At 40.1% G+C, this 27,265-nt stretch overlaps 1 protein-coding gene across 4 annotated transcripts in view; it reads right to left on the bottom strand.

Annotated features, from left to right (window-relative positions):
- TRAPPC9 (trafficking protein particle complex subunit 9) overlaps positions 1-27,265 on the bottom strand; it is a 443,040-nt gene that overhangs the window by 116,303 nt on the left and 299,472 nt on the right. The window contains exon 22 of one of the 4 annotated variants that reach the window (XM_084214960.1): positions 442-573. The exons of the other annotated variants lie outside the window; for them this stretch is intronic. Coding sequence (XP_084071086.1) covers positions 485-573 — 89 coding nt within the window. The 3' untranslated portion in view covers positions 442-484. Of the gene's footprint in view, positions 1-441; positions 574-27,265 lie in introns of those variants that run through there. 4 annotated transcript variants of the gene reach the window in all.

Raw genomic sequence — 27,265 nt, 5'->3', positions numbered from 1 at the left:
ACACTATCATGTGGCTACAGCCAGACAGAAATACTCCATATGGTGTTGCTACCGTACCTATAAAAAGGCTTTAACGAATTCTGACTTCATCCTGCCACAGAAGAAGTATGGAAATGTAATGCCTGCCACATTTTGTTGCTCTCAGCCTCTCCTGCAGTCTGTCCTCCTGTGTCTTTTCCTCTCTCATTCTGCACTAGGAGGCTGTGCTCACCTCTAGCAGGCATCTAAGAACATCCATTTCCCATCTGTTTGAGTTTAAATCAAGCTTTTTTCTTCAATCTGTTGCTCATGCTGCCCATTGGCTCTTGGAAGAATTATTCTGCTTTATCCCCTCCTCCCTTGAAGCATTTCCTTGGCTTCACAAGGGTGGTGCTGTTGACATGTTAGAGGTCACTGCCCATTGTGCTGAGCCACAGCATCTCCTGGTTTTCTTGTGTCCTCCCCAGCTCATTCAGTAATGTCCTTTCATCTTTCACACAGATGGTTATTTCTGAACACAGTCTCCTTTTTTTGTCTCCTTGCTTGCAGTGCACCAGTTATTCAGCAGGATTAGCAGGATTTCTAGGTTCCATGCTTGTACAAATAAGAAATAATAATTAACTGATTAGGAGTTTGGGAAAATAAATAAGCAATTTTTCCATTTTCATAGATGGTATTTCCTAATTTGCTTTCCCACTTTAGCATTCATTAATGCTTTCAAAAAAGATACTTTATTTTAGGTTTCTTCTTATTTTTCCTGTTTTTAAAGAAAAATTATTCTAATATTAGCATGAAAACTATTTCTAAACATTAGAAAACCTTTCCTACACCTTAGACACAGACACATGGAAATACAGTCTAGCTTGAAGATACCAATGGGATTTTCATTGTTGAATAGGAACAATTTATATCTCTGGCTAGTGGCTGGCTCTCCAAAATCCTCACCAGGATTCATAGACATGGACAGAAAAAGCAGCACTATTTTAGGGTGCTGGAAGAAGGCCATTAGTCACCATGAACACTTTACAGCTGGTGTACATTGCAGGGGCTGTTGACCAAATGAACCTTTAAAGGAGAGCAATTTTAAGCCTACTAAATTCGGACACATGCCAACTCATGAGGAAAAAAAAACATCTTGGGAATTAAGGAGAAAAAAGCTCTGTTAAGTCACACAGCTTCTTGCTCAACATGTGCAAGAATTCCTCCTACAGTCTCAAGAATATGGAGAATCCTATTGAAGGGCAAGTTAAATATTGTCCATTATGAAGGTGCTAATGAGCTCAATCAGTTCTAAATACACAGAATAAAGGGGATTAGGATTGTTGATTTTGTGTTTGGGGGTTTTTCTAAGTTTCTGGATGTACAATTTCAGGTGATATTTTCCCTGAATTGTCTGGTGGCCATATCTGTCATGAAAGACATTCAAGCTTAGTGAGAGGAATAAAGGAATTCCAGGCCAAGGAGTAAACGGGAAACAAGAGGAGTTATGAGGCCGAGGCAGATCTGCTGAATATTTCACTTTGGGGTAGGAAATACACTGAGGAGTTCAAGCTTATGAAACAGAAAAGGATTAGTCCATATTTTCTCATGTTTTTTTCTTAAATAGTGACAAAGGCCCTGCAGTGATGGGACAACCACAACTTTTCTTACAAGAAGACCTAACATACAGAATGTTCCATTTTTCTTTGGCTTTGAATTACATTCCTTTGCATCCCATAAAAATTCATGGTCTACACTGCAGAAGACCAAAGCTGTAACAATAGAAAACAGGTATTGCAGGGGAAACAAAGGAAAATTGCAACTATATTTACAGAAATTCAGTACAATGCATTACAGCTACCTTTGGCAATGCTCTAGAGAGAGCCCTACAGAGCTGTCAACAGAGGCTTCAGCTCAGGAGATCTCATTTGTTTTGAAAATGATCTCTCTTTAGCTGAGTAGCATCTGATTTCTGGGCTACAATTTAAAACAAAATATAATAAAGAAAGTTACTCAACTCCAACACCTCCAGAGATCAAGGGAACAGAGAAAAGCAAACAAACAAGAACAGCTTAGCAGCCAGTTTCATTTACTTTCACATTTTCAGAAAACAAATTAGTGTTTTAATATTCCAGGGGCAAACTACAGTAGTTGAGCTGTCAGATTTCAAGACACACTCTGAAGCTGTTCCTCCTCTCAATTTTGTGTATTAAACATCCCATCTGGTTTGGGTCTGATCCAGCAAAACTAACCTGCATCCTTCAAATACCCTTTAAATGCTGCATGCTGGAGTTTTAATAACTTTATGAATATAATGTGTATTCTGCTCTTCCTACTCAATGAATCGAGGGCTTGCTCATGTTTCAGTGTTTAGCACTTTGTGTGCCCCTTAAATCCTGCCCTCAGACACATTTAGGAATATTACAGAGCACTCCAGGTTTCCCAGAAGCAAATTCCATTCTGAAATTTTTATCTGAAACAATAAACACTCCCTAAATTACTTTTGTGCACAAAGCAACTATTTAAGTAGAGTTCTTCAAATGGTATCACCTTTTGGTATTACCAATCTCATCTCATTTATAGTTTATATGCACAGCGCTTGCACATTCCCTTCAACATTTAAATATTTATGTACCAGTACTGCTCTGGGAGGGAACACATGCCAGTGGCTGTTAGCAGGATGTAAAGCAACACTTGGATTGGTAGCTAGTGCAAACCTTGCTTGACTTCTTAATAACCATCAAGATTTCCTCACCATGCCACCCTAAAGCATGGCTGGAGTTGTTCCAGTGCCGTGTTCTGCAGCTCACAGAGTTGGGGAAAAAATCCCAAACTTAGTTCCTTAATACAGGAAGTAATCAAGGCAGAATTCAGCTGAGCAGATGTTGCTGGGTTTCAGCAGTTTTACACCTCCCTCTGCTCCCCTCAAGGCTGGTGGGGGACACAGACATCCTGACCCAGACTACAACACAACAACTCCAACCATGCCAGTGCCTCCTGCTGCACTTCCACTATTAAAGGCAGCCTCATACAACAGGATAGCTCATGGACAGCTACACAGGGTAACATGAATCTTGTCCTCACTGATTCTGTTGGAATACATCTTCCTTTCACCAAATATCACCTGAGGTCATTTAAAAATACATATCATTTTTTTCTTGGATTTTTATACAAACAAATGAAGAGTCTCTCTAATGAACGCAAGGTTGTTATTTAGTTGTGGTGGTATCAGTTGCCAGGTTTTGGGGGTCTGGATTGAAGGCATTTGAGACAGTAGCTCATTTTTGGACTCAAGTGTTTATTATTTTTTATCAGTAAAACAGTCTCACGACTGTGAGTTTGGCAGCTTTTCATTAGAAGGCACAAAATGGCCAACAATCTCTTGTTACAAGGTCTTTTAAGACTAAACTATCCAATTAAGAACTGACACCTGGATTATTTTTCATTTTAACCAATAACTGATCCCAAGGAGCCTGCAATGAGGAATTTCTGCCCAAAATGCCATCCAACCCCATGAAGAAGAAGGAAGAAGCAGCATGAAGAAGAAACCCAGGATGACACCCTGTGCCCTCCATCCTGTTTCCATCCACAACATACTGAAAATCCCAAAACCTAAATTTCTCACCAAATGACACACCTACACTACTCTCTATAATCTATTTCACACTTTAGTGGATTCCAGTCTATCTTGAAGTCTAGGAAACTTTCTCCATGAATGAGGGTCAGAGTCAGTGCTCCCCTGGGGGTCAGGGCACTCCAGAGCAGAGAGAAATATTCCTGGTGCCCTGTGTTTCCACATTTACTTTCTCCTTAACCTGCTTTGAATGGAATCACAAACCCTGCTTTGAGTGGAATAGATTTGTTGATTTGATGGTTCTCTTCCACAGCCTATAGCAGCCTTTCTTCCAGTAACCCTGCTTTGCACCTCTGATGCCAACTGGTGAATTGGTTTTGAGAGGTTTTTTGGTGTTTTTTTGCTGTTGGCTAGAATGGAAAGGGAAATAGTGGTGTGTCATAATATACCTACATCAGACATTAAAATGTGATGTTAATCCTTTGTGTAAACTTTGGGCAGACCAGGAAATAAGAAATTATAGGCATGGTCTTGCCTCTTTTATGGATTTCCTGGAGCCATGCAGATCAGTGGGAAAATATCAGGCAGGAACATTTATAATTTCTGCAAAGATAATCTGAGATTTCAGGTTCTTATATACCAAGTGAAGTGACTTTGCTGCCATTCATGGTGCAGAGAGGCCAAACACCAACCCAGAAGTTTGGCTTAAAATAAGTTCAGCAGGGAAGTTGCTCAGATTTATAGATGTTTCTTTGGGGAGTTTGTCCCTGATTCACAGACATTACCACCAACAGGTAATATTATATCTTCTTCTCTAACCTCTTGTATGTCCCAGGACATATAATTTCATTTCTTCCTTCTACTGATACTCCAGTCCCTTGAGTTTGGACACAAATCTCCTCCACAGGTTTTCAGGAGACAAAGTTTGTGGTTTTCTCTTTCCAAGGGGTGTCAGATGAATCTCTCCTGAGAGATGCTGGAAATTCAGCCTTCTAAAGGAGCTCCAATGGCCTCAAACACTAAATTTGTATAAAGAAATAAAGCCTGACCAGGCAGGTAAGAGCCATGGCAAGTCTCACAGGGTTAAACTCCCTTCCTCACCAAAACAGTACATCCTCACAGCTCCTATTATTCCCTTTAAGGCTGACAAATTGAATGATTTGTGATTGCAGAGCTAGAAGAACTGCTGGAGAGATCTTTACATATCTAGATACTCTATTCCATATTGTCCTTCTCATTTTCTCCTGAAGGAAATGGCAGACAGGGATGGAAGGGGTGATACCTCAGCAGGAGCCAGCCACTCTGATTCTCTTATTTGCCTCTTGTATCAGCAAAAAGCTAAAACAAGCCCCTGTGGCACAGGGTTAATGGCTCAAAATGGACTCATGCCTTTGATTTTCTGGCTTTGCTTCCTGAAACATCTGCTGGCAAAAAAAACTTTCCTGAGAGAGCTCAGCAAAAGGAAAGGACTGTTTTTCCCCCAGAGTCAGTGCAATTCCAGGTAAAATTCAGAACTAGAAAAACACACTGCAGAGACAAATCATTATCTAGAAATAGTGATTTAACTGTTTCAAAGACAGGAATTTCCCTCTAAAGGAGAAGAACTAGCAATCAGGAGTGCCAGGAAAACTAATGGAGGCTTGAAAGACCCAAAGTTGAATGGTAGAAGCAACACAACTTCCTCCACTAAGGTCCCTAAAAGAGTTGATTTACCTTTTTAAGGACCTATGAGCACCATGTAGAAGGCTACAAATGAAGTTATTTGCTGCCGTCAATATCATTAATAATAGGCAATAAAACAGAATAGATTATATACTATGCTATAATAAATAAAGCACAAATCCAAGAGGATGGGAAACCATTTGACAAACTGAGTAACATCCTTGCTTGGTTCAGAGTAGTGTGAGGAAGAACCCCATTGTTGTCACTTCCACGGGGAAATTTTTGGCATTGCAAAATAACAAAGCAGAATCTAAAATGGGAATGTCTACTTTGGGACCCTGTGGGAACAGGAGGAAAAAACCTCAGAATCTTTACCTCTATATTAATTATTTCTTAGTTTTCCTTCCCCTCAGTCCTAATGTTGTTTTTATGCAACTATTTGCATTTATTAAATTATAATTTATTTCAGATCAAAAGGAAAATAAACATCTGAACGCCTTGTACTGGAAGAGAAAACCAATATGACAAAGAAAATTACTAATATGATAAAAAATTTATATCTAACCAAGGCAGAATATCAATCCTACTGCTTCTGGCTCACATTCAATCTCATGAAGAGGCGGAATGAAAATTTTTAAAAATATTCTAATAAGTAACACCACCCCTGTTAAAAGCAGGATTCCAAGGCAAAAGGAGCCTAAGCAAAAGCACACTCTGAAAAATGTGTAGATGCAGAAAGGGTACACAGGGTAAATATCAATTTTTTCCCGATCTATTTTTACCAATGAAAGTACTAATGGACCAAGAGGAGTCAAGAATAGCAAGTCCTTGGGTATTTATTTATTTATTTATTTATTTATTTATTGCATTCACAGCCAGGGACAATCAGGTGCCTTAACTCGGTCTCATCGTGACTGGCAAATGGTCACAACCAGCTGACAAGAAAAGCAGAGAGAGAGAGCCAGGAGAAATCTCTCACCTCCCCAGATTTCAGCAGCTCCAGAATCACTCCCAAGGCTGGAGATCACTGATGTGACTGTGGATGTTCACAACTCTGCTCCACCCCCAGCCCAGCCACAGGCACGACACCAGCGCTGCTCTCCCTTCTCAGAGCCAGCTCTGCAATGTGCACAGAACTTCCAGGGCAATTATGTTACACCATGCTCTCAAATAAATTCAATTATTAAACAACACCATATGTCACTCCCCTCCAGCTGGAAGCACAGCATAGATTTACTTTGGTAAAAAATCAAAACCTGCTGGTGGAAATAGTATTGGGTGTGACTGAGAAGCCTCATTCTCTGCCGTGGGATGGGGTGATTGTGTGATTATAAATTTGGGTAAACTTTCACCTCCTCTCTGAGCACTTGCTCAATTTCTCTTTCATTTCACTCTCCCACCTGCAAAATGTTTGCCTATGTAAGTTCTCACCTCTGCTGTTAAAATTACCTTCCTAGCCTGATAGTCTGGAAATATCCTTCCCTTCCTCCCAAGCTACCTAAGATATTACTGCACAGAGTCACCCCCTCCACCCAATGTGTCACCTCTAAAAACAGCACGTGCATGTTCTTGGCTCTTGATCCTTGCTTTGTATCTTGGATTTTATTCCTTCTTGTGGCCCTCTGCTCCTTCTTGAAGCCACCAAGCCCACAGCCTTTCTTTCCTCCTCGCTTTTGTTCTTATTGTTTCTCTTCTATCCTCCCTCAGTTTTCCACAAAAGGAGCTGAAGAGTATCTACTGCTGCAAGGTTTTCCATTAAAAGACTTTTCATTACAGGAAAAGCTCAACAATTTCCAGACAAATTGTATATAAACAACTGTAAAAATCTGAAACACTTAACATGTTATAATCTTGAAACCAGCGCTTCATAACAAGAACAAATTTTGGATTCTTAAAACTGTATTTTCCTCCTGTGCAGAAATCATTACCTGCAGAAGTTTTACAATTTCCTCTGGGGTTTATAAGGATACATATTATGATAATAAGGAACACTGGCAGCATGGATTGGCAATTTAAAAGCAAGTTCAGGTACTTTAAAGTCTGCAAGACACACACACTCTGGTATTAATCTTTTTCAACTGCCTGTTAGTTGCATCCAAATAGTTGTGGGTTTTTTTTTTAATTTCTAAATTTGCCTTTATGTTTAAATTGTTAAAAATATAAAAAGGAAGAGGAACACTAAAGGGACCAGGACCCTAGAGTGCCACTGCTTGATGCCAGAGTTTGAAGGTGGAGAAGTCAAAATTTTCCCAAAATACCAGTCCCAGTTCACTCCCTACCTGTACTCCTCTGGTTATGAAACAGACACTCCATGGAAGGGAGGAATTACCTGTGCTATTCCCAACAGAAATTCCCAGGAAGGTTCACAGCTCTGGATACAACGTGGGATTTGGCAAATAAAATAAAATGGCTCAAGTGGGAAACAGAAAATGCAGAGGAGACAGAAAAGAGCCTTTACAAGGGGAGAGGCTCCTGATGAGCTGGGATCAGAAATCCAATCTCCAAAACTGAATCAAAGAGGCACTGCAAGTACAGACTCTAAGCCAGAGATAAATGCATTTTACAAGCTACACCTAAGACAAGACCAGTAAAAAAAAATTATTGTAAAAAAAAAAAAAACAAAAAAAAAGAGAGAAAAAAAGTCCCCTACAGAGAACATGGAGAATAAAAGCTGTGTGTTATAAGGTTTCCAGAAGAGATATCTTATTAAATATTAAAGCAAGCCCTTTATTCCCTTCTGCCTGCTAAGAAATATACTGAACACTGTAGATACAAGATCACCCACCAATTTAGGGTGAAGAGGTTGGAAATAAAAAACAAGCAATACCCTTAGAGATTCAGCCCCTTAAAATTATGAAATATTTCTCAGAACTAGAAGAAAAGGATAAAGAAGAAATACATAAAACCCAGAACTGGCTACCAGCATGGCTCTGATGAAAAGCACGCTTAATTGATAAAACTTCCAATCCTAAAACCCAGGCACTGAATGCTATCTGACAAAAATCTCATTAATTTAAACACAAGGAGATCTAAAACTTTACAAAGAAAATAGGGGAAGGAGAAACAGCAAAAGACAAGGTAAAGAAAACAGTAGGATGCTAAGTTTAAGGGAAAGAATGAACAAAGAGGCCATTCAGTTCATTAGGAATAGCAAGAAATATCTGATAACTAGTTCAGAACAAACAGTAAAAGTTTTTGGACATGTTTTATAAGGGATTATGTGGAACAGATACATCTTCACATAAAAGACAACCAACGCTGCTATGGATTGACACCAGCTTCAGTAAAAACAAGAGGGTGAGAGGATAAGGCTGGATAATCCAGTTATACATGAGTTCATATCTGAATTTTACATGCTTTAAAAGAGCTTAAAACATTTATTAGTAAGTCTCTTTTATAAAATCTAGCAAGTAAAACCATTTCCTTCTCCCACGACTAAAGAGAGCTGTACACAGGAACTGGAACAACAGCTTGTTATATAAATCTGTTGATAAAAATGTTGATGCAGAAATGCTTATTAAAATGCCAACAGATAGAATAAAAGCTATACTAATTGGATTTATGCACTTAGAAAAGGATTTATGGTAAACAAGAAAACCCACAATTGCAGGTAATCATAGGAGCTCCTTTAGGCTGCCTTAAAATATGCATTTAAAAAATCACTCCCTGTGATACAGGCACTGAAAAGTACAAGTGTGGTTTGAAAGACTAATTAGATAAATCTGTCTGAGAAAGTTCAGCATGACCTAATAAACACAAAGCTGGGGATCCAACCTCTGGCTCAAAAAGTGCCCAGGATGCAGTTTTCCAAAAGTAGAAGGGCACTCATTTGGTAAAGTGTTGCTTTAGACTTGACATTTTATTCCCTAAAAAATCCCTTAATGCTACTGGCCACTGTCAGAGGAGGGATACTGGGCTGGGGACACCTCTGGGCTCATTAAAACTGCTTTTGGTGTGGCTGCTCTTTCTACACCCCAAAAAGCTGAAGAGAAGAATTGAAAGGCTCTAAGAAAATGTTTATTTTTCAGGGTAACCTATGGGCACCTGGTTTTGGTTTGTATGAAGGTCTTACACCTGCTGGATGGAAACCCAGGAGGGTCAGGGTGAGACTTTCTCATATGTGACATGCCACAAGCCCAGACACAGAGGATGCTGCTGAGAAGTTCAGCAGTAAAGTGCAGGAAAGGGTTTGTTATTTATAGGTAGGCACCAGACTGAGAACAAAAGGGGCATGAGGGCTTCTCAGGTCTGAAAAATTCAGATGACTGTCTAGAAAAGAAATGAAACCCCAGTTATTTTCAATATGCCTCCACTTCCCTGCCTAAATATGAGAAATTGTGATCGTCTCCTACTAAATAAGAGTTTAAAAGGTGGTGTGATCTGACTCTTTGTGTTCCAAACCTCCCTGATAAAGTATAGGAAATCTTACTAAAAAAATATCCAATATCCCAATTTTCCAGTGTTCTCCAAAGGAAAATGAGAAATAAATATGAAAGAGACCTCTGCTGACCCCCTTTTGAGGGACTGACAGGCACAGACCAATGGTTATTTTTACTTGCTTCTAGACCACAAACTTTTCAAATGTAGAAGGGATGAGCTTATTCCCTTTCTGAAAACTTTCTGTGTTCTAAGAAATCCTCAGAGCCAAAAGCAGACCTCAGTTCCACCTCTCAGAGTAACCAGCTTCCCAGACTCTGTGTTGCAAAGGCTGAAATGCAGCCCTGCTCTGTGTTTTAAGGCACTTCAGAAAACATCCAGACATGCTCAGGGTTTAAATGTGTTTGTCACCTAATAAAAAAGGATCAACAGTAAAACAATGCAGAAAAGCAATCACTTGTCCTCTCACACAAACATTGGCCTCTATCCATGTGACCCTGCAGTCTCTCCTGTTCAGCCTCAAGTTGTCTACACTGAAAAACATGGAAGTTTTCTATTTCTTCCCCAAAATGCACTATTGTGTTAAATATATCTACAGATGAAGAAATCCTTATTTTTCCTTTTTGTATTTTCTCCTGCTGAGCTTCCAGCATCAGGTGCCAGCTTCCAACAACAGCTGGACCCCTAAACTTAGGGAATAAATAATTTCTTTGGTGTGAGTTAATTTCTAGAAGAAATAATCCTTTTGGGTTAGACCAACTACCATGGCTACCACAAGAGTCCAGAGCTCTTCCCCACATCCTAAAGTAAAGCAGAGCAGTGATGATGATCCCATGAGTTAAAGATTGGCCTCATGTTGAAAGGCATTGAGAAAGCAGATTCTACCAGGGCTCCAGAAAGTGATGAATTCTCTGTAAGGACATTTTCACCCTGGCACTGGGAAGGTCTCAGTGAAGCCAATGAGCTGATCCTATATGGAGGGCAGCAGACCTTTTCTTAAGCTGGTGACTTGCCATGATGCAAATCTAGGACATATGTTTCTCAAGAAAGCAACTGAAAGGGCTCTTCTTTGGCCTAAAATAAGAAAATAAATCCATCAGATTTTCCATTTTGCATCCCAGTGAGGAATAACTGAGCAACTTCCAAATCACTGCTGCCAAAATAGAAAACCATTTGAGATGGCCTGATGAGAAAGAGGCCACTGAGTGACCATTAGCCCCTGACATAAAGGATGTACATCAGAAAGAAGTGGGGACAATGACACACGAGATCAGCTTGCAGCATAGCTTCTCCAACTATGGTATTTCCTTTTTGCTTTTATTTGTGCTGCAGACAATCTTTATTTTATTCAAATCTGCCACATGCCACCAGGCAGTGGCTTCCCCAAAAAATGTGCTTTACTCACTGCTTAACACTACAGGACATTTTCATGTGAGCCACAAACACATTTGGATACAGGACTGATATACTCCACTCTAAAGATTGTCCTGGGCTCTTCCAATCCTATCCCAGAGCCATGTGCTGAAAAGCAACCTAAATTCAGCCCAGCTTGGTACCTCTGCTGTGACAGCCAAGATCTGGAAGTTACTGCACTGCCCATGGCCAAGCAGAGCTCTCTGCTAAGGCACCCAGGCAGGAACCTTGTCCAAACAAAAAAACCACATCCCCCTGACAGAAACACTTTGACAAACACCATTTACACAGCACAAATGTGTGATTTTAGGGGTTTCCTCCAGGCATGGGGTGAGTCAGCTAACAGAGGCAATTCTTTTTTGGTGGGAACTTAATTCTCTTCTGAGCCCTCCATACCAGACACCACAGCCAGGCTTCATGACCACTGGGTGCTGGCAAATGTGCTCAGTCTAGACTTACATATAAAAATCTGCCTGCAGAGGGATAAAAACATATTGGTGTTAATCAAGACCATGAAAACAGGGCAAATTTTGTATATAAATTAATTATTGGAAATAAAAAAAGGAGTAAGGGATATTCTAGCTTTTCTACATTTTCTAGTCATTACCATTTATTCAGTGACATAAAAAAGCTTGACTTCTACACCTGGATATTCATAAAGCAGTCGAAGGAGTCACCAGCAGGGACTTCTTAACTGCAATGAGAATTTCTCAATCTGTAGAAGGGACCATTCCAGAGCCACACCTTGCCTTCTGCCAGTCCAGGAGTTCCACTTATAATTCCCATTGCCAGACATATTTTGCTGTCATGAATGAAGCAAGGTCTAATTGAACCCCTTGAATGTGGGTTTCCTTAGAAATTTGTATCCAAACTGATGGGATACACAAGTGGGAGAAAAGGAATAGCAAGGATGAGACATCATTAAACAAACTGTGGTTTTCAATGCATGCCACTGACACCAAAATCGCTCCTAAAAATTGAATTCTGTCACTTATGAGCAAAACAGAGTACTCCATTTGGTAAAAGGGTGCTCAGTAGTATTTAACATTTAAAACAGTTTGACTGCAGCACACACAAGATTGGACACACCAACCACCCAAGATGACACCCAGGTGAGGGCAGCTTTGGGAAGTTGAACCTGCTGGCCAAGTTTGATAGGGAGGACTTGAATCCTGGCCAACATGTTCTTTTCTCTCTTCAGAGAAGTTTCAAGAGTCTCTCTGTATGCCCAGTACAGCAGTGCTTTGTTTCCACATCAAACCCATAAAAGGTTGTGAGAGTTGTGGTGCTTGAAGCTGGTTTTGAGCTAATTCAAAGAACACAAGGGAAAAGGCTGCAGAGATGAAAAAAAACTCTGCTGATCATTTTCAACCAGCTGTGAGATCTGGCAATTGATTAGAAACCTTAGCTGAATATTGATGACTGACACAGGAAACAAAAGAAGGAGACAACTTTAAAAAAATTAGAGTTTCAGAACATATTAAAAAAGCCCCTTTTTCTTCTACTTGTAAGTTTGAGGCCTGGAGGTGACCCTTCAGAACAACACGCTGTACTTACAGAAAAATATATTTTTATATTTTTATATGAAGCTAAAAGAGATCTAAGATTAAAAGTCTACAAAATTGAAAGGAAACATATGGCTGTTTTAAACTGTTATTAGCCTCATTCAACTTTATCATTAGCTCAACTCAGAGGTTAACACGTCACATATTTCAACTTAGCCAGTCATATCTGCTACAGGCATGCTGAATAAATATCATATAAATCACAGAGCCTGACAAGACTTAATAGGAAAAGCTGCTAAATTGACCTATAAATATAATGTATTACAATGCATCAGCTGGTGTTGCCACTTTCTTGGAAACAGTGGAAGAATTGGGATAGTTGTCTAATACCCTCTTATTTTACATGACTATGGGATGAATATTCAAAACCTTAAACCCAGGGAAGTAATCCCACTATCAATGTTTTACACCTGAGTTACTCTTCAATAATATGTTGAAATTTACAGCAAGACTCCAACACCTTCCCCTATTCTAATCTTCTCTGATCTGTCTGAAGCAACACTTCACCTCTTTGACAAGTGCATTTACAGTTATTTTAAAATCACTTTTTTGAAATCCAGCAGTTCTGCAAACCCAATTTGCTTTGAATCTCATTCCCTCTTTGCTGGGGGAGGCAGAATTTAATATTCATGATCTGTGCTCCTGTAAGGGAGTATTTGCAATTCTTCTGATACATGTTACTGGGTTAATCATATTTTCTTTCTTGAAATGTATCTTTTGTTCCTACAAAGGTAATGAAGGAGAGTTACTCATCTCCATAATGAATCTTGAATTTTAATTAAACCTATTAGCTGAACATGTCAAATGTTTGTCACTTTCAAAGCAGCATAAAAATTACTCTTAGTAATAAATGTTACTTATTCCCATATTGCCCTGGATTATATTGCAGACCCAGTATCTATAACAAGATCCTTATGCTATTTTATTCTATATTAATATGATTTATTATGTTATAACAATGTATTTTATTCACTCCTCTGCACCACCAGCAGCACAAGGATAAATTGTGTTGTAGAACATGCTGGCATGTTCTGTACAGTACACCCTGAAATAAATGAGTCTGCAATGACACAGACACACTTTCCCTTATCTGCCTTAACTTTGCATAACACACTCAAAATGCACTACTTATGCATCTCCTACTCTGCAACAAGTCTAGTCAAATGAACAATCCACATGAATAAACATAAGGATGTAAGAAGCATTTGAAAGATCAGAGAACAAATTAGCAGGGTTGGGATGTCCTTTGCCATGGTACCTGAATATCTGATAAAAGCACACAGTTTGAAGGACACTGGAGATGAGAAGCAGACTCTGCTTGGAAAAGGATTCCTACACTAAAAGTGATTTTTTGTTTTTCCATGCTATGCCATGCTTAGCACAACAATTCTGCTCTCCTCTAAGAGCTGTGCTCCACGATCAACCAGGATCTAAAACTGATCTAAAACTGAGCCTGTGTTACCATCTCCTCACAGAGCATCCCCAGCAGCAAAGATCCCACCATTGCCATCAATGCCAGTTAATTAACACAGCCCTACAGTTCTTAATGCCTCCAAGGGGTCTGCAGACACACAAATTATCTCCAAACACTCACTTTGGGGATAAGAAATCCATTCCTCAGGATCTGAAGGTCGAGGAATCACTGGCCATGCCCTCACATCCCAAACAGCTTTGCCTTGCTAAAAGAAATATATCATGTTAACGAATTATTCCCTTAACTAGCTCCTGTATTTCCTTACATCTGTTTTTTCCTTGGAAACATGGCAAGAACACAACAGTGTTTATAAAGTGAGATGCCATGATGGATGCAGTACAGGTAACTGCATCAAAGGGAACAGAAGAGTGTTTCCAACAATCCAGCACAGCCCTTTCAGGAAGGCTTTAAAGCCTCATGATGATGATGCACAGGCATTAGTTGGCTGTCTTTGGTGAACTGCCTCCTAGGGTCCCAAGGAATAAAAGCAGAAAAAACATTTTTCCACACAGCTCAGCAAAAAACCTACATAGATAACAGAGCCATGAGCAAGCTTTGAAGAGTGGCATAAAGCTCCTTTCTAGATAACTCCTTTCTAAGTAAAACTGGGAAAAATCAGGTTGTTTTATTGTTATTATTGTTGTTGCTGTTATTATTATTATCTGATAGCTCCAGCTGACATAAACACAGTCAGCTCTCTGCATATTAATATGCAAGTGTGACAATGTCATTTTAGTTTTCATTACTATTAGTCTGTAGGGCAGGAGAACAAAGCACATTAGCATTGAGATATTTGGCTGTTAGAAATCAGTGCTTTCACTCCTGTTTTGATGTTTTTGGTGTAAATGTAAAAGAAGTGTTTTAATCAAGGAGGGGGATGATATGCAGTATTCCCTGTAGGTACAAGACAAATAAAAACTAACTGCCTTCACAGTGGGCTTTAGATTGTAGCATAAAGCACCTTGGTTTACTCTATTAAAACAACACAAACAACAAACAGGACTCTTTACCTGGACTCCCAGGCAAGAAAACATCACATGAACCATCTCTTTTGTACAATTTTTGTCAGTCAACATCATCCCAGACTTCTGAGGGGCTGGAATACAGAAACACTAAACAACATCAGAGACACTACCATAATTCACAATCTAAATGGATAAATTCTTATTCCATTACACCAAATATTGATTTACTCTGCATTATTACAAATATTGTGGAAGCTGCTTGACACTGATCTGCTTTGCATGCTGGTAATCAAAGGGAAAGAAGTGTATTGACCAAATCCATAAAGAGAAACATTTTTTTGCAATCAGATAATTGCCAAAGTATGATGATGCTAAAGTTATAGAGATAAGGACAATCATGGATGTTCATATGGAAAAAAAAAAAAAAAACAACATCTAAATGCTTTCCTCTCCTGATTAACTAAGTCCTAAAGCCAAAGTGGCCAAATGGAAGCTCTTGGAATAATTTGGAATTTCAGTGACACCCATAACATGCAGAATTACAACAATATGGACAAAGAGCCCTTAGAAAGTGACTAAAACAGTAGAATTAGGAAAAAAAAATACACATGCAATGCCTTATATCTAAATGAGATTACACTAAATGAAAAGAGAACAATAGAGGTATTTAGCACTAAAACCAGATGAACATGGATGGGGACAGAAATAACAAGTTTTGGCCAAAGGGAGAATCAGCCTCAGGCTGGCAAAACTGAGATTTCCTCTGCGTTTTCAAATGCACCATGAACTCCCTGGCTCAGGCTCCAAGGAGTGGAAATGACAGAGGACAGACCTGCAGCTGTTATGGCAAAATACCCTGAAGGAACTCCAACAGGAGACACTGCTGGAGACCAGGGGAGGTGGGAGGGAGAGGAGGAACCAGACAACTTCTGCCAGATGCCTTGGGGAGACGTTCTCGCTTGCTCCAAGTGACAGTCACACATCCTCAGCTGAGTGCAAGGCACATTACACATCTATTTCCATGGATCTCAAAATGATCAACTCCAGCTTCCATCCTTACATAAGTCCTTTGCCTCCTTGTTCTCCAACATTTCCAAAACTTCCTCTAGGAGGTTATGTGAGTTGGTCAGGAGACTCCTCAAACCACTTTTTCTCAGTTATTTAATCAAGCTGACCATGATTCTCTGTGGCCAACCCGGCATATGCATCATTTCACAGAACCATAAAATGGTTTGGGTTGGAAGGAACCTTCAAGATCATCAAGTTCTAACCCCCTGCCATGGGCAGGGACACCTTCCACTATCCCAGGTTGCTCCAAGCCACATCCAACCTGGCCTTGAACACTCTCAGGGATGGGGCATCCACAGCTTCCCTGGGCAGCCTGGGCAAGGGCCTCCCACCCTCACAGGGAAGAATTTCTCCCTAATATCCTGCCCTCTGTGAGCTTGAAGCCATTCCCTTTGTCCTATCACTTCATCACATCACTTGTCCAGGTCCCTCTCCAGCTCTCTTGCTGCTCCTTTAGGTACTGGAAGGTGTCCCAAGGTGTCCTCAGAGCCTCCTCCAGGCTGAGCCCCAACTCTCTGAGTCTGTCTCACAGCAGAGCTGCTCCAGCCCTCTAAGCATCCTCGTGGCCTCCTCTGGACCTGCAACCACACTCAATGTCCTTTCCATGATGGAGGCCCTGGAGCTGGATGCTGTGCTCCAGCTGGGCTCTCTTGATATACAATAGATACAAAGCATCTTTTCAGCATCTTAACAGCACACAAAACACTGCCCCACACAATCATGACATGGGCAAGTTTCTACTGACTTTCAATAAATGTCTTATGTACAGTTTGATCACTTCTACAGCAGTAACAACCCAGGAGAGTCTTTGGAAACTCCATCCAATGACTGGCAGATGCCAGTCAATGCTGCTGGGCATTCAATTCAGACTAGACAAAGCAAGATGATCATGCAATAAAAAAAAGGCCAAAATTTGGCTACATTTTTGTTACAGCTATTAGACAGTAAACATGCAACAGTTGTTGCAACTTCTTGCAGCTGATAGGTTTAATTAGCCATTGTCTGATACAGAGCCAAAACTATTTTAATCACCTGTCTTAAGTAATTATTGACAAAATTTTAAAAGTACTCTGATCACAGAAAAACAAATAGGTACAAGTAGCACTCATTCTCAAACCAGCTAGAGTGGTGAAGGAAAAGCCCTCAACTCCTGCAGGAAGAATGATTTTTTTTTTTTAAGTCAAGGACAATAGTTCAGACATGGAAATAGATCAGAGCAACTTCCCAGGACTTGCTCTGTGTGTCCAAATATAGACTGCCTTGAAATTCATCATGATACTTTATAGCCACACAACTGATTTAGGAAATTCAGACCAGTCTATCTCGAAACATTTGGAGAAAGGAAGATAAGGAGATAAAATCTACAGTTACAGCCAAAAAGGAACAAATTATTTTCTGATCACCATGCACATGAAGTTATCAACTGAAATACATGCAATTACATTAAATCAGTTCATATTAAAAAAAAACAAAGAAAATACAAAACCACTGAACCAAACAAAAAACCAGCTAGAAAGATTAGATGACTGGAGTCTCTCAATAAAGATACAAATTCAGAGCAATGTAAAACTTCTAGGAACAGAGATTTCCCCACATGTCCATGCAAGCCAATGTGTGGAGAAACACATCTGTGTCTGATAGAAAGGATGTAGAGAAAATGTTACACATCCTCCAGCCTTATACAAATACAAACCTGTAATTCTTCTTTTCTTTTCCCTCTCCTCTTAAATATTCATTTACAGTAGGTAAGCAAACACTCTGTAGGCTAAAAGATGCTTGTTTCATTTTTCTTCCACAGAAGACACAGAGCAAGGATGCTACAATGATGATTCACTTCAAGAGAGGCAGATGGATGTTTTTGGTCTGATGATCTGATGTTGCACCACATACCAATGTTGATTAACTATTACTGCTTAGCATATGAAAAGACAGAGTCCAGAAGAACAGCCCATTCATTACTTTGCTAGTTCACATGTACTTTAAATGAGCATTTAAAAATGCTGCATCCTATCAGTGATGGATACAAAAAAAGTGATCATCAATTTACAGGCCTAATTATGCTTAATTTTCTACAAATGACATGAGGGGTAGAATTAGGGAAACATTTTTCCTCCATGCACCAAACCATGCAGAAGGAATTTAAACTCAAAGAAAGCTGCTCTTTACTGATCTACCTTGAGAAAAACAGGCAATCCATCCATCCATCCATCCATCCATCCATCCATCCATCCATCCATCCATCCATCCATCCATCCATCTATAGATGTACCAGAAATGATCCTGAAAACTGTTTCTCCTCTCCCATTTCTTTGTCTTCCACAATGAAACTTTTCTGTTCTACACAAACATCAAAAGGTTTGGGTTGGAAGGGACCTTAAAGGTCAACTAGATCCAAGGTTACTGCCATGGGCATGGAAACACCTGTTTTGATAAAACTTCCCCAATATCCACAGAATTCCCTCACACCTCAGCTCAGGCAGGGTTCACAGCAGAACAGACACTCCAAAGACATGTGGAGCTCTTTTTTGGTGGTTGTGTCAGTCTGAATTTCTGCAGTGTGCACGTCCATTCCACTGGCTGAGAGGAAAGTGTAAATGTGGGGTGTCTACCTGCACACCCAGGGCTTCTCTTTCTGGCAATGAAGGCAGAGATGAGACAGAAGTGGGAATTTTATGCAACACAATAATAAAAGAAAAGCCTTTTGGTAAGATATAATCAGATGAGCTATATTCCTCAGGAAACTCTTAAACCTGAAGGATTAAAAGGTGTAAAATATGGATATATTTCTTTGGGAGGAACCAATACATGCTTTGCTGTACCTGTAAATTAATGCACTGCCTCACTTTCAATTTAACCCATTCCACCCAGACAGGCTGATGTAACTTTTGAGCTTCAGTTGGTGTAGAGGATAAAAGGAGCCACAGAGTGTTACCATGACCCTTTAAAGGAGACAAGGGAAAGCCACATTCAGGAAACCACAGAAACATAGAATGGTTTGGGTTGGAAGGGACCTTGAAGATCATCCAACCTCCTGGCATGGGCAGGGATACCTTCCACTAGACCAGATTGCCCAAAGCCCCATCCAGACTGGCCCTGAACACTTCAGGGATGGGACAGACACAGCTTGCCTGGGAAATATGTGTTAGTGCCTCACTACTCTCACAGCAAAGAATTTCTTCCTAATATCCAATCATCTCTTGACTGAATATTGGATATTGATTGGTACCCTCTTTCAACTTAAAGCCATTCCCCCTTGCCCTATCACTGCAGGTCCTTGTCCAAAGTCCCTCTCCAGCTCTTTTGGAGCCATTTTAGGCACTTCTCTTTCTCAGACTGAACAGACCCAACTCTCTCAGCCTGTCTCCATGCCAGAGGTTCTCCCACCCTCTCATGAACTTTGTGGTCTCCTCTGGGCCTGCAGCAGCATTTTGGGGGCCCCAGAGCTGGATGGTATCTATGTAAACAGAGCACTGTGATTAGGTATCACAGTCCTGCCGCCAGAGGTACTTTATTTTATATTTTATATTTTATATATATTTATATATATATAAATTTTATATATAGATTTTGATGGCTTCTGCCTCATGAGCTCACTAACATTTTAAATCTGTGCCTTGTGGTTTGGGAGCCTTGAACAACACAACTTCCACAGACCTTGAAAATTCAGGATCAGCCCTGAAGGGCCAAGTGCTCCCCACTCCTTTTGTGGCCCCTAGATAAATGGTATTTTGAGTAATTAATTCCTTGCATACCAAGCAGATGTGGGGAGCAGGAGCACCTTCTGAAGATGACTCAGCACTGACTTTCCAGGGAAAGGTGTTCTGATATTGTATAGTGATGACAGCAGCACCAAGTGTGGGCACAGAGGTATTCACATCATATACAAGGGAAAAAAAGTGAAGCATCAAGACCACGATTAAATGAATAGATCAGACAGCAGAGTCTATTTTTAAAGTTCCAATAATAACCACCTATGAGAAAACAAAATAAAAGTGCTTTAGGAGATCAGCCCTAACATCAGCTGCCCAGTGTGCTTCTCAGCTTTAGGGACACAGACAACATAGAATGAGAATATAAAAGCTATTTTGGTCAGAGTTTTATGTGGTTTAAGTTCTTGCTTTCTTGACACAATAGAAACCATCCATTGACAATGTCATTCTGCTGCCATACTTCTCCCTACCAGAAAACATTTGCTTGATATTTTTTAATTGATTATCCCGAGGAAGTTCCAGGACTGTCTGCTTGATTTGGGATGAGTTTGCAATGCACTGAGATGTAGCAGTTTGTTTATAAGGAGACCACATCAAACCAAGAGGTGTAATCACTGAGCACACAGCAGTTACTCTTTCCATAGAGCAGTGCTATGGATGTTATCCAACTGCAAGCACAATCTAACACATGTACTCTACTAGTTGTAGAGTCTGCAAGCCTAAAAGAGGGTCAAAACAAAAGATTAAAAAAAAAAAAAAAAACCAAAAGTCTTTCCACCCTAACTGCCAAATTCTGAACTTCTGTTTCTGTTCCTTGGAGACAAGCAGTAGTATTTCTGGGTTTGCAGAAGCAGCTCAGGAATGTGTGAAATACAAGACATGACTGGACAACATCCATGCAGCTCCATGCTGTACTTCAGTCTGCTGCCTCTTCCTTGCAGAGCAGAAGGGCTTTTGCAGAGCTCCAGGGCAGGTGATCCGTGCCAGGCCAAGTGCAAACCTCTCCCAGCCCGTGACACGAGCTGAACACATCACTGGCAGAGCCCGAGCTCCAGCGCTGAGTGCTGCCTAAAGCTCTCTCCTCCTCTTCCAAATGGATTAATTTTTAAAGATAACTTGCTTTTCTCTTCCAGCAGGGAAAGAGTGGGGACAGACTTCCAAAAATAGGCTAGCCTGTCACAACTGCTAACTGTCACACAGTGCTGAGATTGGAGCTGATCTCTTGGGGAGGCGGCTGAGAACAGAGGGGAGTAAGGAATCAAAGAGAAAGAGTAATTTCTCTTTCCATAGCCCAGCCAGAATGAAAATGAATAAGCAACCTGTAATCAATCACAAATAATACATAAGCCAAAAATCAGTCATTCTGAGTAAAAATACATAAACCTATCAGTTTACCAGCATTTATTAGCACAAGTGCTATATTCTGCAGCTTCAAAAATGATGCCCAAATGTACTCTCTGATCAAGGTCTCACCAGGAAAAATACAACATTATTGTCCATTTAAACAAATTGATCCAGCAAATTAAACCAAAATGCTCTCTTTAAATTCAATTTTCAAAATGCTGTCCTAAAAAGGCTCCTGTCCACGTGGCCTCTGCAGTACATAGACACTGAAGTCACAAGATGACTAGAAAAAATGATGCTTAGACTTTTGTGAGATGAAGCTCCAGTCAGATTACACAAATTGAAAGCTCATTTAAAAAAAATATACAATAAACCCACTTAAACCCAGGAAAAATTCGCCCCGTACCAAATACTTAAAGTTAAAAGAGAAGGTAGGAAAAAAACTACAACTGCATCATTATTAAATGGATGAGAACATAATCTCATTCAACAGTGATCTCTGTGCTTTCATTTTATTAAGAGGACTGAAAAGGAATATTTAAAAACAAAATCTTATTAAGAAAGTCTTCATCATCCTTGCTGATGTTTTTTCTTTCCCACTGCATGAAGGAGATGTATTTTTTTCCTGTACAATCTTTGCAAATAACAGACTAATTTTTTTCCATTGCCTGCCTTCGTCACATGTTGTTGTGGAACATTAAGTGTGCACTTAGTTGAGCTGCAACACCAGGTGTTTTCTGATGCATCTGTGTAAGATGCTAATCTCAGCATCAGGACAAAAAAGTAAAAGATGACATAAAATTGGATATCACCACTAATTCATGAATTTAATTTCCCTTTTTGGGTCTAAAACACAGCCCACTTGTCTGCAGACCACAACAGGCTTTTGTGTGTAGAGTCATGAAACACTGATTTAATAAGACAGAGATAGTGACTGAAGAAGATTATTTGATTTTTTGAATGATGACCCTACCTAGAAGCCCCAGGAATGACACAGCCATGATTTCAGGGGCTGGGTACAAACTGTGCCAGCGTGGGCTCTGCCTGACAGCCCCTTCCTTCTGCATGCTCACTTCTTTATTTGTACTTCTGAGCACCACTCTTCCAAAACAGAACAGGCATGGGAACTAAATTCATTATTATAATACTTGAATCCTATATAAAGTATTGCTCTGCTCCAGACATGAATGTGCAGTACAAGCACCAAGTGTTGTCACTTTCCATGGATAAACACTGTAGTGCTCCTCCAGAGCTGCACACCAAGGGGCAGATCCCACACCTGGAGTCCAGGAAGGGACAAGAGAGCAACAGCTTCAATTCCTGCTCCTCAGCAGAAAATTCTTCCACTAAATGTCTGTGATAACCCATGAAGGTTGATTTGACAGGGAATACAGATGAGTAAGGCCTGTGGCAATGCACACCATCATTACAGTCATCATCGATAACTGAGGGCTCTCACACAGGTGTATCACAGCTTTGTCCTCCCCTCCAAACTCCAATTATCAAAATAAAAGCCTACTTAAAGAAATAACAACCAGTGGCATTTTTTTTCCTTAATGTCAGATATAAAATAAAATTAATTCCAGTAAACAACTCTTGAACTGAGAGTCTGAAGAACAGCACGTAGAAAACACAATACACCTTTTCAACAGGCTCTTGCTGGGAGCCCTTTATTCTCACCCAGTGTTTATGGGAGCTTTTTATGAGAGCTTTTGTGGGGCTCATCCCTATCAGAGCAGACACAGTGATTACTGTCAGGGACAGTGCTCTAATAACACACATGGCACCTCGCTGGGAGCCAAAACACCCAAATATCAGCAGCAAAATATCAGCCAGATCACAAAACAGCCAGATAGGAACAAAACAGCAGCTCCCTCTGGGTACAGCAGGAGAAATCCTTCTGCAACGAGGAGGTGACTGGAGTCCCAAGGCAATTATTTTGTTATCTAAAAGTGGCTTTCAAATTCAGACATTCTGCCCTAAGACCTGAGCAAAGCAGCACTGAGGTGGCAGCATGGAGGTTTGTCACAACAGTTTTCAGATATTAACTCTCTTCTAGTACAAGTAGCTCAGGGAGAAACAACAGATTTTATGTGTATCACTGGCTCTTTGATCATCTCCTAATGGAAAATTAGACCTAACCTGGATCTTCTCTTTTTGTGTTAGGGATACTCAGGCATTATTGGTGGGTTAAGAGAAAGAAGGGGGAAAAAAGCCAAATATCTCTAATGAAGTAGTTCTAAAGGACCATGGCTTTAAAGCAAGTGATTCTTCACAGAATAAGGCATCTAGAAACAATTTCTGCAATTTCTTCCCTGATCTGAATCTCCTCAAAGGCATTTCTTTCAGGCAAATGGCAAAGAAAAAAAATACTGAATGTACAACATGGCCATTACTTATCTCCTGAAACACCTTGGCAGCCTCAAAAATTGGCACATCCATGACTCCAGCTCAGGGACTGAGCCTCACTGAGAACATCCATCTTATGCAGTCATCCTAATGAAGGAGCCAGTGTCAAGAAGCCAGCTTTGCACTGGTGGGGAAAAACCTCTCAATTCCACATTTCTGGATGGAAGGGCAACTGGATTTCTGGATGGGAAAGACAACTCTTGGGGACACACAAAAAAATCCTCTTCCACTTATTTTCTCAAGTCACATCTAAAGGCTTGCCAAATTGCTTGGACACTAACATGCATTTACCAAAGCAAAATACTGATTCAGTGCCCTCACTGGAACAGAATGATGGTTAATACTTTTTGCCAATTATCTGCTCCTACCTTTCCATTACTGAGATAGCAATGCATGTATCACAAAGGGGTTTTGAGTGTGTGACAAAGAGTTTTGGCTACTGAAAAATAGTCCTGCACAATTTGCAAACCCAGAAGGTTATTTCAAGACAAAATTGCCATGAAACACTGTCATTTAAATAATGAATGGCTATGCTTGCTCGCTTGATTTCTTTCTTCTAAAATAATTTTTCTTGCTTTCTGTCAGTTGGCAACAAATTCATCTTAACATTTGCATTTCAAGCAAGAAGAGAAGCCCAGACAGTTGCTCCAAAAGGACTGGAAAATGTACTCTGAACTCTGGAATGTACAAAGCTATCAGAGCCATCCAAACTTAGCCATTAGTAGTTTGCCAGGAATTCAGAAGGAACCCCAACTTTGCTTAGAGGATTTGGAAGTTGCTCTTCCCTCCCATTTGAAAATGCTTTTTAGTCTCATCCCACTCTGCAACATCCATTCATTCAGATGGAAAAGGGAATCTCATTCTGCTCTCTCCCCTTATCCACACAAAGAATCATAAAATGTCCTTTGCCTAATTTATGAGCAAAATGGCTCACATGGGGTCAAGTTTGTAGTTATTGCATTGGGATTTTTTGTTGGTGCTGTTCTACCACCAACAGTCACTGTGGAAATCACAGGTCAAGTATTCAAGAAAAAAATGTCCATCCAAGAATCATCAAGTAGGTCCAACTCTCATTATTAGTCAGCAATAAACCAAAAAATGGGCTCCACTGCTACCAGAGTTCCTGTTTGCAACAGTCTGCCTTAAGCCAAAGAGAGATGTGGAAAGAAACCCTATTTCAATTGCTTACACCACTACAGAGAGCAGGGCAATTTTGGGCAACAGATTTTAGCCCTGTTAGTGTGAAAGAACACAAAACTAGAGCATTTGTTTGGGCAGAAGGGAACATAAAATTAACACCCCCCCACACCAGGTTTTGTACAAATATTTGGCTATGAGGTACCTATGAAGCCAACTGGTCAAGCATTTTGTCTGATAATTTGAGTTTTTAGCCTCATGGACTCAAAGAATCTCCTTGAGAAGCCATTTCAGCTGATTTCTTTGTGTACTGTGGCATTGCTCAGAGGTGCCAGGCTGAAAGGCTGCAGCCTTGGCACATTCTCCTCCCCTCTCAAATGGAAAGGAGCACAGAACAAGTCTTCCTAACCCTAAATTCCACCCCAAAGGCAGCCTCATCATCCTTTTGCTGCAGTGCCTTACCAAGTTAACAGTAATAGAAAACCATGCACAGACAACACTGCTCAGGAATAGCCTTGGATTTTCTGAAATCTAAGGTAATAATGATGTTAAATGTGATTACTTCACTGATTCATTACCACATCAGAGTTCTCCATATATAATTTGCTGTGCATGTTGGCACTGAACTAATGGTGTGTGGCATACAGAATCTGATTGGGAACAGGACACAGGAGTTATACAACTTCAGACAAACACACACACGTGGGTATAAATGCATTTAGAGAGACAATAAAGATCTCCACACACATTTCCACTCCTGACTCTCAGCTTACTGGGTGGGATGCTTTTAAAAACCGTGTCATTTTATCTCTGCCTCTAAGACAGCTTCCTTGTGAAAAGAGAGAAAATATTCAAAGGGTTTAATTATTTTTTTTTTATCCTTTTCTGAGCATTCAGCGATCCCTCAATGAATTATTTTCAGTGCATTCAAAAAGGCAAAATAAATCCACCACAGGCTAATTCCTAACTCCCTCCCACCCACAAATAAATCCTAACTGTTGCCCATTTCCAAACACAAAAGAATGATAAACAGCAATACCACAGACTTTTAGGTTAAGCTGAAATGAAGAGAGATGCAACATTCAAAACTATTTTAAAATATGGGCAACATAAAAACCACAGAAGAAAGACACAAGATACAGAGCCACTTGTTGAAAAATATTTAATTGAAAAGTACTATGAAAGATTAGAATTGAGGAAATGCAGATGTGAGAAAACAAGAGATTTCTTATCCATATTATTAAAAATGGCACAATACTTTTGTTATACACAAATATATATATATATTAAGACTGGTGAACTTGTACAGGCAGAGGGTGGGTGAAATGACCTCCAGCAATTGTCATCTTTGGAACTGAAATTATTCTATGGAGAGGAGGCAATGACTTTACAAGATGAACTGAGGGTGGTAAATCCCCGTGGAGAAAACATCCTCCTAGGTACTTGAATAATTTATAGCAGCATGGTGCAATGGTCACTCCTGGTAAAATTCTGCTGTATTCAAAGATTCCACCAATTCAGAAGTTTGAATCATTTTCTATATTAAACTCACGTCTCTGCATTAACATAGCCTTTCAGAATTAAAAAGGTTTTCACAGTAGCATATCAAGTGGATGATTTTAATGGCCTTTCAAACACAGTGCCAGGCAGAGACTCAAGTGACATAGCTTTGAGGAGGGAAAGTGAATTTAGAGGCAGCTATTTATGTCTTCCTTATATTTCACTTTATTTCAAAATATAACACTAGTTCTAAGGGATTGTAAATGCAACAATTCAACATTAATGCCTATTGTTTGAGTCTCTAATGAACAAATTAAGCCCCAAATCCATCTGCAGCCTCATACACAATTGTCCTTTGCATTTTTTATCCATAAAGATGTTCTAACTCAGAGTAACTTTTGGTTACATTTTTTCTCACAAACTAAAATAAATACCAAGAGAAGCTGGCAACATTCAAAACAATCATCCCTGAGCTCAAAACACAAAGATAACAACCCCAAACAACAGTTATTAAAGAAAATAGGCAGAAAACAGTCCTGTCATCAAAACCTGGAGGCCCAAGGCCATCATCACAGACAGCTACAGCACCCAGGAGGTGACAAAGGTGGGTATAAAACCTCTCAGAGCTTTGAGAATACCCAGCACCTCCAGCTGCCCAGAGCCAAGCAGGAAATAAACAAAAGCTAGGTAATAAACCCTGCCTTAGGGTACAAAATGTGGTGCAACTTTGTTCATGGGCATATTTATACATGCACACCCCATTTGGCAAAAAATCCTTCCAGTTTCTGAGAGCTGCTCTACAACCACTGCTCACTGTCACAATTGCTGCTTCTTTCTGACATGTTGCATTTTTTATCTCCTGTGAAATAAACTCCTGGACAATGACAGTCCAGGTCCAAAACCAGTTTTTACCTGGCTAATGAGAAGTCTGGTAGGAGCTCAGCCTGAAACTAGAACTTTCTTTGAGAAGTTCTCAGCACCTTCTATGTCAATGTATCAGGGCCCATTTTAGCTTAAAATAAACAGCTGCAGGCTCCCAAATCAACAGTTCCAGCACAGCCTGGCAAACCTGGCAGTCAGATTTCAGGGATCTCAATCCCATCATGTCT

This window comes from Fringilla coelebs (assembly GCF_963513975.1).
Source record: "Fringilla coelebs genome assembly, chromosome: 1".
Classification (NCBI taxonomy): domain Eukaryota; kingdom Metazoa; phylum Chordata; class Aves; order Passeriformes; family Fringillidae; genus Fringilla; species Fringilla coelebs.
This window is presented reverse-complemented; position numbering and strand designations above follow the sequence as displayed.